We start from the raw sequence: 19932 nt of genomic DNA, 5'->3' as shown, positions 1-19932 counted from the left end.
CAAATGAAACCGAGAAGAGCAACCTTTTTCTGCTTTTTCTTCTGATATTCTAATAAACAACATTTAAAAAAAAAAATCTATTCTTTGAGAAAAAGCACTGTTGATAGTGCTTTGTAAGGTTATACACATTTAGCTCTGTAACACCACTCAATTAACTCAAGCCAAATACTGTACGTGAGCCTTCCTTTCTCATTTCAAGTAAAGATTAGTAATATTTCAGGTACTCTCAGGCTGCACTAACAACAAAGCCTCCTGCACTAAGGATCGCCTTAGTGTAGTCTGTTAAGATAATGAAACTGTATTCGTGAGCAGTGAACATCACCATTTTAACACTGGCAACCACACAGCAGTTACATCAAAAACACTGTGTGCTTCAGGGATCCTTCATCACTAAGTTTAATTCAATTTTAGTTTTAAGAGACTTCAAAATATTTAAAATAAAACTTAATACACTGACCTCTAAATGATTTATGCCATATTAAAAACATTTCTCTTTTGTTATGATATTTCAGAGGTCTCTTCAGCCACTGTGTATGTTCAGGAGAAATGACGATAGCTAATCTGCCATAAAATTCTCCAAGTAAACAGACAAAAATGAACTGCACTGCTGAGTTCTGTCAACTTAGTTGTCTTCACCATCACCTGTATTGTATAATAGGCAACATTTTCAGATGTCTCATTAGGTATGACTGTCTTCCTTCTACACCGTCCTGGTGCCTTGCAGAGATGTTAGTCAGTATTGTTCAATAAAACGTAAGCCACCTGAAATGGATTAACATACTGTCTTGAAAACACGTTCACAGTAATGGATTTGATTTTCAGTATTTATTTTTGAGTCCATGTTCCTGGAGGGGAAAACATTTCAACGTTTTCTGAATAGAACTCCTCTCTGCTTAAATGTTAGACAGTACAGTGAGAAGGGATTTCTAAACTAACGCTCCTTTATAGGAAAAGGACAAACACAAACCATTAAAATAACTCCCCCCCCCCCCCCCCCATCTTTACAGTAACTTCCCATGCTCGCAGCCGTAAACCCTTTTTCTGCCGCCCTCTCTGCTAAACCTGCCGGCCTGGCTGCCTCTCCCTTCCCATGCAGGTCTGATCTGCGAGGCTGCTGAATGCAGAGGCTGTACTGCACTGTGAATGGACAGCCAGGTATTTTATGAATGGAGCGGATCACGTGCTCCCAGCACCTCCCCGAGCTGATATTTCCCACATAACTGTGTCAACAAGCAGCACATATTAATGCAGCAGGTCCTGGAGACCTCCCTCCGCCAGCCGCTGGCTGCAGGCCGGCCCCCAGCACAGCGGCAGCAGCTCCAGGGGCTTTGCTGGTGGGCAGATTTTGCCGCAGGTCAGCGGCGACGACAGCAATTTTTTTTGTTATTTTTTTTTTTTATGAATGGAGATTGTGGTATGCAAATGAGAGCGATTCACAAAAAAAAAAAAAGGAAACATGGCGGCGGCCCCGGCTGCCGGCCCCGCAACGGCTCCCGCCCGGCTCCGCGCCCCGCTCAGCACCGCGGAGCTCCCGCTTCCCCGCGGGGCTTCGCCGGCGCTGCTCCTCGGAGATCGGGACGCCGTTATTTTGGGGAAGCTCTATACGGGAAGGTGTCTTTGCTGGGAGGAAGGCAGCGAAACGGAGGGGAAAAAAAGCCTCCTTTCCTGCCGGGGAAGACCCGACCCGTCCGCACCCTGTCAGCCGGGCAGCTCCTCGCCCACCGACCGCCGCCTGCAAGAGCGAGGGGCGCGACGCTCCCCCCGCCCCGCTATGGCCGCGGCGTCACCCGCATCATTCATAAAAGCAGCCCGAGCAAATGCCGACACGGGAAGCCGTAAGGCTAACGCTGGGAGACTGCAGCCACGACCTTAAACTCTCCGGTAACAGAAAAAGTTTCAAAACGTTTCATAGCCGTTTTTCAACGCCATAAAGAACTCGGGAGGTTTTCTGACAAATATTTCTCTCCTCCGATCCAAAAAATGTATTTTAAAGACAGACTGGATGCCGGGGATATAGCCGCGCACGCACACACATTCTTCTCTAGATTTCCTCCGAACCAGTAACATTAAAAATATTAAGGGATCCTTGAACTGTCCCCTTCCTCTTAAAAAAATAAGAAGTCCCAAGTGCTCATTAAAAGGAGGAAGGAAAAAAAAAAAGGCTTTAGGGTAGGTTTAAGCTGTATTTACACTGACTGACTCATCCAATTAAAATTCAGGAGCAGCTTCCTGCAGGATGAAGCTCCCACACACTAGTTTCCATGTGAAATACCTACAAGTAATAGGATATTATCGGAGGTGGTACGTGCCGATACCTCTCTGGGCATTCAAAACGCATCCTCCCCCTTCACGACACCATCGTTACCTGCACCGTTTTCTACCGGGCTTTAATTAAACCACGCTTTTCCGGCGGCTGGCTCGCAGCCCTTCTAAACCAAGCTCCTTCACAAAGAGGGAGCTTCTGGGCTTCCATATAGGCGAGCAGAAATGCGCAGTACGCGCAACGGCGAGGCCGGGACACGTACATGCACGGGCAGCGGCCCCCACGGGGCGCGGAGCCGGGGGGACGCGCCGAGCCCCAGCCCGACCCCGGGACGGCGATGGGGGGGGGGGACGGCCGCTTACTCGTTGTTAGAAGTCGCCGTCTCTTCGCTCATTTTCTCCTCACCGCGATCCGACAGGGAGACGGAGCAGCACCGACGCAGCCAGGGCGCAGCCAGAACTCACCAGAAACTTCACCATTGTTACCCCCCCGGTCAGCCGCCCCCGGCCAGGGCACGGGCAGCGTTGTGAAGTGAGGGAGGGGAAAAGGTGGGGGCGAAGCGATCTTTATCCTGGAAACACGAAATCCTGTTGTCCGGCGCTGGAGCGTATTTCCCCGTCTTAAGAGAGGAGGAGGACGATGATGAAGGTAGTGGTGGAAACGGCAGCAACAACCACAGATCTTCTGCTCTTGAGCTGCTCCCAGTTAAAGGGGCACAGAGTAGTGGAGACAAGGGAGGGCTCCCCGCCGCAAAAAGCTGCACCGCACCGTCCTCCCGCTGCAGCTCATCTCCCGCTGCAGCCGCCTTCGCTGCTGCCCTCCTCCTCCTGCTGCCGCTGCTGCTCGGCCGCCTCCCTGCCCGCCCGCCTCCCGCGCCCAGCCGGGGCAGGCGGCGGCAGAAATTCCTCCAGACACCGGAGCCGCCACAGGCCGGGGCGGGCGGGGAAGGGGGAGAGGGGGGGCAGAGCGGCTCGGCTGGGCTCGCCCACCCCCTCCAAAGCGACGCCGAGCACTGCGGCGGGAGGACGAGCCGGCCCCGAGGAGAAGCTGCTGACGGGGGGAGGGAGGCGTTTTAAACCAGCCCGGGGGTGGGAAGGGGGGGGACGGAGGGGAGAGAGGATGCGTCACGGCTGTTTGTGCGGGGAGAGGAGCGGGGAGGGAGGGGGAGAGGGGCCGCCGGGGCGAGAGGGGAGCCCCCAGCCGCAGGACGAGGGGGAGAGGATGGAGAAAGCCCGTGGGGAAGTTCAGCGGCAGCGCTCCCTCCCCGGCAGCAACTCCATTAGCGGCCGCCGCCGCCTCGGCTCCTCGCAGCAGCCGCCGCCGCCTCCTCACAGGAAAACTGGGCGGAAGCGTTGACTTCAAGCTCCTTCCGCCGCCACAGCTTGATCCAAAATAACCACGGGGGAAAGGGAGGAGGGAGAAGAGGCAAGAGCGAGGGGAAGAAAGCAATCCCCTTGACCCCGCGGCCGCCGCCGGACGGGCCCGCGCCGCCGCCTTCCTCGCGGCGCCCAGCGACTTCCCTGCGCTCGAGTTTCCTGAAAGTAGTTCCCTCCCCCCCGGCGCTGCCTCACGCGCTTCCCGAGGAGAAGCCGCCGCACGCGCACGCACGGCGCCGCGGAGGGATACGCGAGCTGCCCCAGCGTCGCCCTCCTTCCTGCTCCCGGGGCGCGGGGGGCTCGCGGGGCGCTGCTCCCGCCCCGCCGGCCGGAGGCGGGGGCGCGAGGCCGGCGCGGCCGTTGGTCCCTGCTCGTGCGGGGGACTGTGCAGGGCCCCGGGCGGGCGGTCTGGGCATGGCGGGAACGGGCCGCTGGCGGAGGGGGGCCCGGCCCGGCGGCGGCCTGCGACGGCCGGGGGACTCGGGGCGGGCGCGGCCGAGCGCCCGGCGGGTCACCGCCTCGCAGGGGCCGGGTTTCCACTCTTTTCTTACTTTTTTTTTTTTTTTTTTTTTTAAAGCCGAAGCGAAGGTAAACGCTAAGTGTGCGGCAGCCTTTGGGGAGTGCGGCGGGACTTCCCCCCCCCCCCCCCCCCGCCGTGTCGCGTTCCCGATAGCTGGCACCGGTATCCTCCTTCCTCACAGCCCGCCGTTAAGCCTCCGCGTTCAAGAGAAGCGCGCCGGTAACGGGGGTGGACAGGCGAACCGAGAAGTGCGGTCGCGTTAGCCTGGGTCTGCTCTGAGGTGGTGGCGTGCGCGGCGGCTGGCCGCGTACCGCCTCGGAAGGTGCGGGGCTTGCCTTCCCCCTTGGAGAGCGGAGCCCTCGGGGAGTTGGTTCCTTCGCTCTGTACATCTGGGAGCGGCTCCACGCGGGCGATGGCACGGGAGGGTGTAGGAAACCCGGAGTTGGCCTCTCCATCTGAACTCGCGCTGAAATGAAGCGTTTGTAGTTGATCCAGGTAAGCAGTGAAATCGAGAAGCAGCAGCAACTGAACCCAAATCCCTTTTCGGGAACTTGGATGGTAAATGTGCTGCTTCATCTGATGGAGAAGTGGAGCAGTGCTGCAAACCCCGAGGACTTAACAATCATGAGTCAGACCGTCAAGTAAATTAGATTATAATAAAAGATTATATTGTGGTTTTGTCTGTCGGCTGGATTTTGATTTCTTCCTGCCTAGTCTTTGTATGCATGCTTGCCAACTGATAGATCTCATTGTCCAACATTTATGGAGTAAAATACCATGGTGCTACTGTAAGAGACATCACTTCCCTGATGAACATTCCTTATCCCCAGCTTCTTGTGTACTTCCTCGCTTTTCCACAGCTGCTTTCCAGGAGCCTCCTCTGTCAACTCTAATCCCCTTTCAGTTTTTCCTGTAACTGTGGGATTTCTTCCCAACTGCGGTGGTGTCATAGGAGCAGCGATGAGCTGTTTTCTCTTCCTGTTTGAAAAAGATGGGGCGAGCTCCCTTGGTGATAATAACATCTCTTGATTCCCACACTACTGTTGGTTGGCTGCTGTTCCCAAGGAAGAGAGAGACTGGAACATGGGAAATCAGGAGAAGGAGTTTTCACCGTTTTAAGGGAACCTGGAGTGCCTCACGCCATCGTAGGCCAGACTACGAACTTGCAGCATCTGTTTGATGGAGAGTATGGTGTTTATCAATGGTATTTGTTAAGGAATTTCTTCCTTTTCACCTAAAGTTCAAAGTACAATTTGTCTATGAGTTTTAACGATGTCCAAAGAGTTTTCTTGAAGACTTTTCCTTTTTCCATGTGATTGAAAACTATAATAAAATGTTGCAGTGAGGAAAAAGCATGTAGAGTTTCAGTCAGGTTTTTATTTTGAGGGATGGTTAGTTAAAACTTTTTAAACATACATTCATTTTTATCTTATAGCAGGCAAGAGAAGGCAGATTTCATTTCTAAATAGTTTTTGTTCGTTGCAGTATTCCTATGGATCGAATTTCCATGTTCCTGTAAGATGGTTCTACCATAATGGAACAATTATAGTAAACTGCTATTGCGATCTCTCTGATAAAGGGCCACGAAACACATGTTTCGAGCAGCACATGTCTCAAACCTGCTGTAATAATGCTTGCTTCCTTATCTGGGAGGCTTGTGGAAGAAAATTTCCAATTGTTTTATAAAAAATTTTTTTTTGTTCTAAAAGAGTACACTCAAAAATGGATCAGCTAGTCATAGCACAACATCACCCAAATGCTAAAAATACATTACAAACCCATTTTTGTACAATTTTACAATTCATGTGAATCAAATTGAGTATTTGATAGGACCCCCCCTAGGATAGGTGTTTTGAAACTCAGCTGTGGGGTCACAGTATTATTCTACTTAGCAAGGAGAATCCTTTCAGAGACCTTCCTGTCTTGTGACTGGCAGATAAGGTGTCTTCCTGCTAATTTAATTCTCATTTTCTACTGGCTTCAAAGTTGAAATATTTAACATTCTGTAAGCTAATGGTTTTATTGAGATAACTTGATTAATACGATCCTGTACAAGAATGCTGAAGAATCAGCTCAGTTTGTTGGATGGTGTTATAGCTCTATTCAGATGCACCTGAAGAAGGAGACATGATGATGACAAGAAAGAGCATTAATCTGGGGCTTTATTTTAAATTCCTTGAATATATGTAATGTAATAATGATTTTCATCATGGCAATTCAATAAAATGAACTGTTTTGTAATATATCTCAAATAATTTCGGTCTCCTTAAGGTTTTTATGAGTGTCTTTATCAAGAATAAAACATGTATTCAGTTGTCAACCACAAATGTGAGACTCGTCCTGCGACTTTTGGTTGTCTGTGTGGAGGAGGTAAGGGGAGAAGGACCCACCACTTCTTCACCAGTGGTGGCTCTTCGACTTCTGCAAGCAGTCTCATGCTGCAGCGTGTGCAGCAGAGGTCTTGCAAGCAGTTTCTCTCTCTTCACCTGAATATCATAAGGAGGACTGAAATTCTGCACTGGTCTGCGTCTTGATTTTGAGATCATGTTTGTTTGCCTCCACTCAGCTTGGAAAGATCAGAGAACACAATCCTGGGGTATTGGCGTCCTTTTGCTGAGCAGCAGTTGGTTTCAGGGCCTTCCAGGTTTGATTTTTGGAGCGGAAAGAAGTGACCAGATGTTTTCAATGGAAATGGCTTATTTCAGCAGTAGGTGTGAGCTCTGCCTGTGCGAACAAGGCAGGAGCGGGCTAGGCATGGGTGACACCTTTCAGAAACCTCAGACAAACGGCCACTTCGTGTGCCAAGCACAACATGTTTTGGGGTCTTGTCTTTCTTCATACATGCTGTGCCTCTTTGCTTTCTGACATTCCAGACTTTACAATTTAAATATCCTGAGTTGAAATCTGGCCTTCCTATATATGACCTGGAAAAGATAACTCTAAAAATAAAAGCTTCTGGTACTTTTCACTAGAGCTGCTGAGGTGTACTCACTCTTTGGTGTAGGTACATGGGTGACTAGAGACAAGATATGCCCAGTTCAGAATGGGACAAATGTGGTTAAAAATCATTATTTTTTAGGTTGCTTTTGATGTTTTCCTATACCCAACGCCTACTTTAGTGTGCTTTACAAAAACTAATTTATACCTCAATGCCATTGCTCTGCTGTAACAGTTTGATAGTTGTGGACCTCTGAGGTACAAGAATTCTCTGGCCTTGCTTCCAGAGACTCTTTTATATGCAAAATGGGGAGGCAACAGTTAACTGCTAAAGGAGAATGAAGGCAATGTATGTAATTAGGAAGTCATGTAACATACAAGGAGAAATCTATGTAAACGAGATAATTGGTATTCTGAATTTCTGTATTTATGTAATTTTCACACATGTATGCATCCTCAAACTCATCAGCTTTTGTCGTTCCGTGACTAACACTAGTCTTAAAAATGCTCAGCTGACCAGGAGTAATTATAATGAGGCAGCAGCCTGCTCTGTGTTACGAAATATATTTTCTTGACTGAGCAGGACCGAAGTATTTCTCATATGCTACTACTGAATGTAGAGCCAGTGTACATTTGGCCCAATATGCATATTCACGATTCCTTGAAGCGGTTCTGCATGTGTCTGTGAATGTCTCTGATGAAAGAGCTGGTCAGGAGTGGCCATGGAGTGTAGCAGGAGCTGTGTCTGCGGCAGAAGAATTATATATAGAAGATGTATTAGGGGAGTTAGGTTGCATAATTCTGATCGGCATGGCATTCACATCTTAAAATCCCTAATAGGATCAGTGGAAGTTAAGTAATGCCATCCCGATTAGTTGGTCATTGCAGAACTTAAGTGACCAATTCCTAGCTGAGGTTTTAACTCCCAAATGTAAAAGTTTTGAACTCTGCTTCCACAAAACACAGTGATGCTTATATTCATATCCAGATGCTAATGATAAATTTACAAAAAATAGAGGTTGGGTGGACATTCTGCCATTTTGAGAAAAACTATTAGAGGTCATTTAGGAATTTCTTCTATAATAGCTTTCATTCAGAATCCTAGTGTGAATTAAACACTGGGTGGTCATTACACACATCTTAAAAAGGATTTCGCTAAACTGAGCTGATTAAATCTATATTAGTATTTCAGCAAAGTCAGATTTTGTTAAGTTCTAACCAGGAATCTCGTTACTGCATACAGGATGAAAAAGTTGTTTGTTCTACTTGATGCTACCATCTCAAAAACTGTTTTCCAGCAAGATAGAAAGCCATGTTAGAGTCAAATCCACATCAATTTCAATGTATTTGAGATGAGTCTAACTCATCAGAATATCAGTTTCATAAATTATTCCAGTTACTGATTTGTAATAACCTAGAACTATTTATACTAGATAGAAAAATGCTAGCAATTGCTGCTACGTGTTGGAAGAACGGAGACCCAGGTGGGAGGACCGGGGGGACACGACATCTTGTGTGTTTTCAGATGTATCAGCTGTTGCACCTTGTGTCTGTTGTACCAGATGTGTCTGATGTGCACAGCAATCGCAGTGGTATCGGTTGTTCTGTAACTTCATTCTATCCTTTTTGAGCATGCTCACAGGATGTTTTGGGATAAGCATATGTTCCGTTTTGTGATACCTTATATGCCCCAAGGTATGGCCAGCTAGGGCAGCGGTACCACTGAAAGAAGCAGCCTCACCTTCCTCCTCCTGTGCTCCCTTTGCTATCTTGCACCTTAGGTGGCCTAAATATTTGTATGTTGAGCAATGAACTGCACCGGGAAATTCACTCAGATTAAAACTAGTGTGGGAAATAAAAACTGATTAGTCCTTCAGTATTTCCAGTTAACCATGCAACTTGATAAACACTTATGCTCTCCCAAGAATGGATAACAGGCAGGGGGGAGCAAGAAAATGGTGGCGGTGCAAAACTACTTTTTATGGAGGTGGGGGTTATTTGTGCCAACCTAAAGTGTGGCTTGGTAAATTTGGGTAAATAAAAGGAAGAAAACAGACAATCTAAGTACACTGAAAACGACTGCCATCTCACTTGTTTGCTAATGGTTATGTTAAGAAGTAAATATTCTGTGAAGAACGTGCAAAAATCTTATTTAGAATCTCATTCTAAATGTAATATAATCTTTCATATGTTTCTTTTTTTGGACTTTTTCACCTGTTATTATCAATAGTCACCTAGAAGATCAGGCCCTGGGGTCCTCCAAAGGGAAAGTCCCCAATATATTCAGAAATTACAGTGGTGCCTGCTGGCCAGCGACTGGGGACAGATTCATTGCAGTCATTTCAGTCTATATAAAATAGGAACCGGAGACATATTTCTGTTCCATATGCAGAAGTGTGTTGTTTAGGGGAAACTGTGGTCTAATGCACCGAACACAGAATGACCCATCAGCAGTTCTGGTTCTCCTCCCAGCCCTGCCACCCCTGTGTTGTGCGATCTCTGGCAATTCATTTAAAAATCTGCGGCGCATGGCGCGATTGAACAAGTGCTTGCAATGTATTTGAAGAGATTTCAGCGGAGACGCTGTGGTCAATTGTATGCAGACTTTTAATTCGTTTCAGGGCACAGCTGGGAGATTAGTTTCAACCTACCACTGCAGGGAGTTAAAGCAAACCCATTTCTTTTGCAGGAAAACAAACAAGGAGCATTTACCTCAACCATTTAATAAGTTCAGCCATGAGGAAGTAGGTTCCTACATCACTCAACTTCCCTGGGAGGACAATTCTTACTCCACCCTGATTTCTCTCACTTCTAGAAATGAGAATGGAGATATCCGCTATATTTTCAAAGGTGCCTCAGAGATTCAAATGGATACATAACTCTCTCAAGCATTTCCATTCCAACAGAAGCAGAAAGGAATCAGAAAAGGATATGCAAGGAATGTTAGCTCAAGCGCAAGTGAATGTTGCACATAGTGCACACGGTACCAGGATTGCAAAGAGAGAACTTGCCTTGAATGACTTCAGGCGCGCAGTTGCTCCAATATCTTCTTCCACCATGCTTATTATTGCCATTTTATTGAATTTGTTTAATTTAAAAGAATGTGAAAAGTTGAGACTTTCTGTGTTGTGCTTGTTTCTTTTCCTACAAATGGACTTGTGCCGCAAACCAGTGTGATAACTAAACCGTATGTGCCATTATTTCTAGGAGCCACACAGAGTTGTGCTAAATTAAGTAATGGCATGATTATACCATCAACCATATTCAATTAAATTGTTATATGTGCATGCTGCCTCTTGTAGAAAATATTTTACCCAGGGAAGGAGAGTAACAATTTAAAACAGCAAAATAAAGTAGTGGAAAAATCAAGCATCCAGTATAGAAGGTTTTTGGTATTTATACTGGATGTTTCAATTCCTCCTTCTTTACTATGAAGCAAATTCATCCATTTCTTCTGTCTTTCTTCTTAAATAACAGATTATTAATATTATGTTTGAATTGTAGTGTAATTCAGATCTGGGCTATTTTTAATTCCAATTGCCTAAGAAATTTTTCTTTTGCCCTAGAAGGTTTTGCAGCAAAAGGCCTCTTGCATACTTCCCCAGTTCAAGCTCATCATGTGCAACCCTAGAAACTCTCTGCTTCTAGTTATCAGTGCTCGGACTAGGATCTGTCTCTGGTTTAGTGACTAGCTTAGACCAGGCACGCAACTGTTAGATGGCTAAATGAACCCTACTTGCGAGTGCTTTCTACTCTGTAAAAAATGATCAGCCTAGCAAATTGGTATAATACTCTAGGGTCTCTCAGATCCTGAATTGCTCTGATGTCTCTCAGCTGAGAAATAAAACAAGGTCCTGATTAGCAGTGTTTATTAAAAGCCCTGTGGCACTTTTTGCAACGAGCTGACTATAGATGGGTAATCACATCTATGGTTACATAACGAAGATAAACATTTCACGGCATTATAAACTCTCCTGCTGTGAAGCATAAGCCACCCACCAACTGCCTGATTTTAGGAAGAACCCTCTCTATTACATAAGTGTTCAGTATGGGGGTTTCTTGCACCTGCCTCTGAAGCATCTGGTACTTGTCACCTTCAAAAACAGGATTCGAGACTCAATGGACAACTAATCTGAGCCAATCTGGCAATTTTTATGTAACTGAAGGCTCTTTGTGACAGGAGGACGTGTCATAGTTCTCGCTGATGTTATCTGCTGAGTTCCCAGGGCGATTTAAGATGTATATTGTATGTTCTTCCTTAAAAGTTCATTTTTAAGCTGCTTGATACAAGGTAATATTGTAGGAATCGCTATACAAGTGTGCAAACGAGTGGGACTGTATTCATATGTGTGCTTGTGGGTGACTTTTAAGTACATTTCTGTTCATGAAGAAGCAATGAATTGCTGGCAGAGTAAGTGGGAGTACGATTACATAAGTTGGAGCTATCCAGGATATCTTTAACTCGTTCTCATATGCTTTGTGCATTTTTCCTTTCTTCACCGAAAGGGCAGAACAGGTGTAACTATTGAACATTGGCCATATCTCACCCTAGATTCGACTCCTCCCTGCCGTGTTTAGCTCGTGTGGATTCCTGATTGCGCTCGCAAGCAGATCACACAAATGCTACCCAAATGCTTGTGACAGATTTTACACAAGACATCTGTATCTGGGGGTTTTATCATTTATATCATTAAAAATTTTAGATACCTTCTATTGAAGTAATACCTTTGATTTCAAAGCAATCTTCAAATCCTCGATAGGAAAGCTGTTATTTTTCATGACAATGTATTAGGCTCTGGGATGGTAAATAGTCATTTTTAAATCAAAGTATTTTATTTTCTAGCCCATATTTAAATCTCACTGATATTTCTGAGAATTAAGCACATGCATAAAGCTAAGCACATTCTTGTCCACTTTGTGGCTTTAGGATAGTGTAACTTGCCGCCTGTATTAAAACACGTTTGAGCATTTCCTGAGCAAAAGTCTCGTAGTGCACAGCAACACAGTGGAACATTTTATTGTGGGACATTAACAATACCATATCTACTTGAAACGTAATGCTCTTTAAATAAAAAAATTGGCAACATTAGATGCTGTATGCATGTTCCTTGGTAATATTTAATATTTTAAACATCAGTTGAATCTGAAGCTCTCCAACCAATAGACTTCATGAAAAGCTCTCCAAACATTTTCGTCCATCGCTGTGGGTACCAGATGTATTGGCTCTTTGTCTTTTTCCTGGTTGCACTGATTGCAACTGTCACTGAGTCACACAGCTTGCTTTGGGCCTGCAGCCAAGTTGATTACAACAACAACTTGTGAACCGTAAAAAGGTAGTCTCAGATCTCAGAGAGAGATGAATTATAAAGAAAAAGGACACACTAAGCCCATCTGAAAAAGGGTGGACTCAAAAGGCATTTTTGCATCGTTCTCACTACTTTCTCGAGAAAGAAATTAGTTATCAATGGTGAAATTAATTCTTTTGAGAGATCACAGGCAGCTACAGATGAAAAAGAGATTGAAGCTGTCTGCAGTCTCTCAGATGTTAAGGCAGCGCCTGTTAGTGCAAAGATCGCAGACACAAGGGTTTAGGGGCACACGCGCCAAAGTAATTTCTTAGTTATTTTCCGTGTATTTCAGTGTTATTTATTTCTCAGTACAAAGACTGCTCACCAGCTGTCTAGGAATATTTGGCATCTCCAGGGTGTAAACAATAAAACTAACAATTTCTTTATACAGTAACATTTACATGGATGATATTTTATACAATGGAAGGTAAACATACCAAGTAGGAAAGAACTAAGCTGTTGTCTTTTGGGGGGCCCTGGAAAGCGGTATTATTAAAAATAATATCACAGCCTTTTCAGATGACTGACTAGAAAGTTTTCTCCCTGTCTTCCACAGCACAGCATGGCTCACATAAATCATTTGGGAAAAAAAATATTTTAACCCATATATTTTAACTGCATTAATTCAATGGGGGTTGGGTATATAGATAACTTTTGAAGGCTTCAGTCCATCTGGTGAAACACCACTTCAATTTAAAAATGAAGTTTTGCATTAGATAAGTTAAAAGTATTCTATAAAGTAATCAGGAGCAAGACATTAATTTGACGTATGTGGCTCCGCTGACATGAGCACCTGTTACATAATATTTCTTCTGTAGTGACCAAGCTTCGTGTTAGAACAACCCAGCTCGTTTCTCCTCCATACTCACAGTGGGAAGCTGATCTCTGTTTTCATTCGCTAATGAGGAGAAAACACCCTAATTTCCAGCCTAAATTTATTCATGATCACATTATACCCACGTGTTCTCAGGACAACGCTGTCTACTAGCTTAAATAGTTATTTTCCCCCTTGATATATTTATAGTCCATCATGATATCAGTCCCCATACTCGAGATGAACCAGACCATGATCTTCCATTTTCTTCTCATATACACCAGGCTCTCCATTTCCAAGACCTGTTAAACAGCCCGTCTCCGCAACTACTTGGGCTTGAATTCATCCTTCTTGAACATGAAACACAGGAATTGTGCAGAATAGTTCATATGAGGCATTGCCAGGGCTCTGCACTGATGGTATTAATCCTTCCACGTCTCTGATACAGCCTGTGAATGCATTTCTCTTTTTTCTTTGGTTATAGTAGATTGGTACCCCGAATAATTTTGGGGTAATCAGTTAATGAATACATGTCATTCTCCTCCCGAGTTTGTCTCTAGCTGAGGAGCTCAGATCTTCTAGTAAAGCTTTTGCTCTTAGTTTCTAAATGCTTGATTTTTGGCCTTTGAATTTCACTTCATTTCTCTTACTGCAGTCCTCAAAGTTACCCAGATTTTTGGTGCAATATCCTTCTCTGTTGTGATCACTTTGTTTTGTCAGTCCATCTCATAACTACAGATGTTTTCTCTGACACCTACATCCATCCAGATGCAAAGAAGACTATCCCAAGAGCAGTGCTTGAGGAACTCTGCTAGCTGCCTCTCTCAGCTCGATGCTTTGCTTTCAACGTTTGATAAGAAACATCTGCACTTTGTGACGTGACATGGAGACCGCTGCTCCTGCATGTATTTTAAAATGAGACTTTAAGATGCATTTTGTAAACAGAAGAAGTAGAGACAGGATAACTGATTTTTTTGTCAAAGAGATTAGAAACCTCATTCAGGGTCTTAAATCTATTTTGGTCCATCAAAGTTCCCCCTGCTCCCTCAGACTACTCAAATTTGTGGGCAATTCACTAGTTTATACAAGAGCATTTTAACAACTTCAGAACAATTAAGGGCAAATAAACAATATTAATATTCAGATTAAATATAAAGTATAATTTAATTTTGATGCTTCATTTGGTTTAGAATTCAGATTCGAAGGCATCAGAAAACCTACAGCTTGTCTCCCCATTCATTCATTTATTCAGTTTGAATAAAAACTATGAAAGTAAAGTAAAACTAAAAGCCCTTGTGAGAAGGAAGGTCCTGAGGATCATTCAGATCCAGAAATTCAAATACATCTTGGAACAGTAAGGCAGACCATACTTACTGTTTCAATTTAATCTGCAAATCACAAAGCTACATCAGAACTAGCAACAACTTATATAATTCTTTACAGTTTCAGTATACAAGGCAAGACACAAAGACTAAACTAACACCTACTATCTGTTTTCTCTTATTTCTTAGATTGTAAACTGTTTGAGGTAGGGCTAGTTTTAAGATTATTCTCTTTCCGTAGTGCTTAGAAAAATGGGCTCTTATTCTTAGTTGGCACTATTGTAGGAAACGCCATTTCTGAAGAAGTATGGACAAAAACTGCCCTGTTGTCAATGAATCATGGATAATAGTAATGCTTTACATATTTCCTTTTAGCCTCCACATTCCGTAAAGATTTAAAAAAAAAAATCTTCCACTGTAAATAAAGTACATGTATTTGCTGTTCAAAGAGCAGTGTTCAGTTAATGTAATGACTAAATCCAATTCACAAATATACAAAAAATTTAGGTTTTAGAAACAATTTTTAATTCTTTCCATCGTACATGCAAGCTGCAACACGTATGATATGACATTCCTGCATCGCTGATCTGTGTAAGAGGAGAAGGGGATTTTAAATCCTATTCTTGATTTTCTGAGATTGATTAAAATGCTTCAGCACAGCTGAATCATGCAGGTGTAAATTGTCTGTGTGTGGGAGGAAGAGACAGAATTGCTTCTCCTCAGCCTGATCTGACTTACACTACAGCAAACAGCCTTTCCTCCTTTATGAAATGTGTGGTAGTCAAGAAGCATCCTGCTCCTTTTGTGATCTGGGGTACTGACAGAGTGTTTCCAGTTATTCATTCTAGATGGGTAATGCAGACAAGTACAATGCAGAACACATGGTTGGAAATGTGCTCTGGGTTTTTGGTGGAATTCTTCCATCACTAAATCAATCTTCTCCTAAATGTCTGTGAAGTGCCCTTGTTTCTAAGCTGCCTTTCACACACACACTCATTCACAGACACATACACATGTATAGCCATTCACACATACACACGTCATCTATGCATAGATACGCATACATATGCATGAGCACAATATCTCATTTGTTCCTGAAAAAATGAAGCGTTCATAAATTAATAAACATTTTCAGCTATTTTTCTTCCATGATATTATAGCTACTTGGCAGGCTTTGATGCTGCTGGTGTCACAGTGTCTCTGGGGCTCAAAGATCTGGGCCTCATTGCACTAGTCATTGAATATGCACACAGAGAAGAATGATCCAATAAAGAGTGGAAGTCCAATAGTGCTTGCAGACAAAAATGGGAGGCTCCTACAACTATTACCTGTCCATTGCCTGGAGATGGATGGGGAGACTAGACTGTAAGTGAGGCACCTAGATCATGTGCCACATGCCGTGAAGATATGTGCTATATATTTTTTCCTGCTGTGATTTGCCCAAGGTTGTACTGAGTCTCTGTGGTAAGAGCATGAACTGATTCTAGATCTCTTGATTTCAGTCTAATATGTTAACTGCACATTATTCTCCTACTGTTACTAGAAAATATGTACCTGAAAATGCTGTGTATCTAAGATTGCTGGAAACTGTTTTTTGGCTTGACTGGCTATGAATCAATTTAGAACAATAAGAGTGGGCATACTAAAAGTGGATTGGTAAAGAATTTTGTGAAATTGAGACATTTTTAAAACCCCAAGAGAATCAAAGAGCAAAACTTCCTTGGAAATCAATGGAGAGAGCAGCCGATTGACGTATGTTTTAGAGAGAACTCAAACCCACCTAGTGTACAAGAGCAATTGCTAATCTAAAAGCAAATAACCTTTGCTTTTTTCGGTCACTTGACTAGAAAGAAACTAGCTGTTCACAGGACACAGACTACATGGAGAGCTGCAAAGGGTCATCCAGTGGAAAGTACATTTTGAGGATGTTCTTGGGACTCTTGTCTTTTTAGATTCCTGCCAATGAAGTCTTGAGATACCATCTCTTTGCTGATATGCCCTCCTGAATGAATGTAGTAATTACCTCTATTAAAATAGCAAATACCATCTGAGCAGCACTCCCATAACCACAGTTCAGGTTTCAAAAAAAAAAAAGCAAGTATATTTATCTTCGGGAATGAGGAAGAGTCAATCAAAACAGTCATTCAGCTCTTTTATGTCCCCCAATCTCCTGAAACCATCAGAAAGGTTTTGCTGTGGTGTGTTTCTCAGTGTTAATGGTCCGACAGGATAAATGGTATTTGTTTAAAAGTTTTTAAAAGCCCGGGAATAGACAAACTGGAACAAAGACATAGTAGAAAGAATCAAGGAGGGCATTTTTCTTGGTCTGGTGCTAAATCTCTTACTACTTACAAGCTTTCAAGGATCAGCTGCTGTATTTTGCAGCAGAGAACTTGAATACAATACCTAGCAATAGGTTTTTGCTGGTTTTTATTTGTTTAGCATTTATGTAGTTAACATTGACTGTAACAGCTAACTTGGACTTTCAGGCAATAATTGTGAATGGCCTACTATTCCTGTCTGTGTTTTCAAGTGCTATGTCATATGAGTCCTACTGGCAGGAGTTTTCTGTCCTCAACCGTATTACTTTTCTAACAAATGTTATGTTAGACATATTCCAACTAAATATTCCAACTGCCAAATAAGCCTATGTTTACATGTACATTTTCTATTTTTCTTTTAGAAATGTTACTGTGTTTTTTGTGGCTTAAAAAAGGTTTGGGTCAAATTTCTGCCTGGTGTGAGAACATAAAATTATATTACTGGAGAAACACTAGTTTGTGGCAGCCTTATGTGTATATGAAATGTAAAGAAAACATATCCTACATTACAGAAAATATGCTTCTTGGTATCTTCTGCTGTCAACCCAGCAGTGCAAGGGACATTTCCGGAGCAAAGACGTTGTTACTGGGAATACATAGTTTTGCAATAATTTCCGAACAAAACATTCTCTTGATCTCATGTTTTAGTTATAAGTTAAGGCAGCCCTGAAGTGGTCTGACCTTGGGACCAACAACTTCAAGACTCAGGGAATGTAAAATGAGCAGCCTCTTGCCATTAATAATCCTCCAAACATTTCAGCTGTATTCAGCTAGGTTCAGCTAGATCGGGGGTTTTTTTCCATTGTCCTTCAATCTTTCCACAACTCTTTTTCCTTTCTCCAATAATGTCGATGCTGTTGGTTTTTAATTTATTTTCCATTAGTAATAGGGTCATAATCAATGGCTTCCAGGATTGGTGAGCAGCTGACATTTGCTTTGGGATTACCCCAAACTGTCAGACCATTGCTATCTCCTATGTTGGCCATGACCATATTTCACTGCTTATATATACGCTAGATACTGTATGGTGATTACTTATATTAAACGAAACACATGGAAGAAGCTTTGCCAGCATCTTGATTAATCTTCTGAGAACGATTCTCTTGTGGTACAGCTGCCTTGCTGTAGCTCCCAGATCTTTAATTTTCAAGCCTACCACTTAGTTTTCCACAGAATTTTGTCACTTGCTCACAGATAAGGTGAAGAAATGTGAAGTCCGAGAGTTGGTACATGCTGTTGCTTTCTAAATCCCACAAAGATTCTTCAAACACTGTAGACCACAGAAAATTTCTTAGGCAAGTCAAGCTATTGTAAATGAAAAAAATCAGATGCAAAAAATACTGATGTAAAATTATATACATTTATGATTAAAATGCTCTCAGAAACACACAATATATGCTGCTCTCAAATTACTCACAGGATTGCTAAAGAAGTCATCCTGCTATTCTTAGAAACAGTTCTGAGAACATTTCTTTTGCTGTACAATTGCAAATAAATCCTACTTCATCTCAAAACCCACGGAGACTCAGAAGCCCTTTCTGTGCCACCTTCGGATTCATTAGGATACCCCATTCCATGATTTTGGTTGAATCACTGAATCTTTTTGAGCAAGATTGTTACTATCACATAACTACCACCCAGATAATGGAAATGATGCTATCTCTTCTTATTGCTGACTGAATAATCACCAGCTGGAAAAAGCAGTAGCTGGTATCAGGCAATACACAAAAGGCAGGAGAGTCAATATTAATCAGCCAATGTGATGAAGAACAGAGTGGCAGTATTTTTCTCTAGCTTCAAATATTTCTCTTTATTTTTAATGCTACATTTTTACATAAGACTGAGTAAGTGTATAGTTGGAAACTCTTTACATAAATCATGGTTCTCAGGCTGCACTTTACAAAGCGTGATCAGCAAAGTAAAATCCCTTTCCTGATCAGCTTGTCTGCAAAAAATATTTTAAGGAGAGGTCCCCTATACAGTATATGACTTCTACTCCTGTTTGTATCCTCTTGAAAGCTCTCTTTCTAGATTTCAAAACTGTCCCTGACTTGGCTTCACACTCTTCTGATTTCATATTCAATTCTTCCCATCCATTTCCCAGTTTTAGATTTTTCTCTCTCTTCTTTTTCCACCCTTTTCTTCTGTGAGTCATTCTTCCATGTGTACTATATATTCTTTCTTCCAAACAAACGTGGCCGGTAACTCTTACATGGAAACTAGAATTGGTGAAACTTGGAGTAATGCTCCTGAAAAAGCTACAAATTTTTGACATTTTCATAATGATTTCACTGAAGATCTTAATTTCTACTTTAGACATACTTCCTCCACAATATATTAGTGATTTAGTATATTAGGTATGATATGAAAATCTGTCAGGTTTTGTAATGCAAAAATACAAGAATAAATAAGTTCCTAACAACCAGAAAGAGGAATTATATCTTCACAGAGAACAGAAATGTCCACTAAGACTGGCAGGTACACTAATGGTCACTTAGACTTCCATCAGACTATTTGCATGAGAAAGCCTTCCCTAGTAAAACCATGCAATCGTACAGTGTAGAATATTCCTATGAGGCATCTGCTTGGGGTTTATTTTACCACTTCCATGTTGTGCTATTTTGGCATGACCATCATTAGGCTTTTGAGGTCTGAAACAACCCTACAATAAAAATCTGGTTTTTTAGTATAGTTATAAAACACTCACAGCATGAAGCCCATCACTGCCTTCTCATACACCACAAGTTAGGAAATGGTGTGGGATCACATTTGCCTGTTGCTATTTTCTTCATATAATTTGTATTTTTTTTCTTTTTTTTTTTTTTTCCTTTACAATCCTTGTATTTTCCATAGAGGAGGGTAAGGTACCAGAAACCAACACACAAAAAACTCTTCAAGATATATGAAAAAGAGACAAAAAAAGAGAAGTCTAAGGAGAGAAGTCAACAGTGAAACACTGATAAAAAGTTGCGTGTGCCCATTCTTTTTCCTCTTGTTTGAAATGCAGTATTAGATGCTATCTGGGATTAGA

At 42.8% G+C, this 19932-nt stretch overlaps 1 protein-coding gene across 1 annotated transcript in view; it reads right to left on the bottom strand.

The window, feature by feature from the left end:
• SPRED1 (sprouty related EVH1 domain containing 1) overlaps nucleotides 1-2657 on the bottom strand; it is a gene marked incomplete at both ends in the record, with an annotated part of 58771 nt that extends 56114 nt beyond the window's left edge. Inside the window, one exon of the mRNA XM_082000100.1 lies at nucleotides 2626-2657. Coding sequence (XP_081856226.1) covers nucleotides 2626-2657 — 32 coding nt within the window. The remainder of the gene's footprint in view (nucleotides 1-2625) is intronic.
• Between the last annotated feature and the right edge of the window lie 17275 nt (nucleotides 2658-19932).

This window comes from Phaethon aethereus (genome assembly GCF_964289735.1).
Source record: "Phaethon aethereus genome assembly, chromosome: 5".
Classification (NCBI taxonomy): Eukaryota; Metazoa; Chordata; class Aves; order Phaethontiformes; family Phaethontidae; genus Phaethon; species Phaethon aethereus.
The sequence above is the reverse complement of the archived record's forward strand: the minus strand, read 5'-3'. Positions and strand labels throughout refer to the sequence as shown.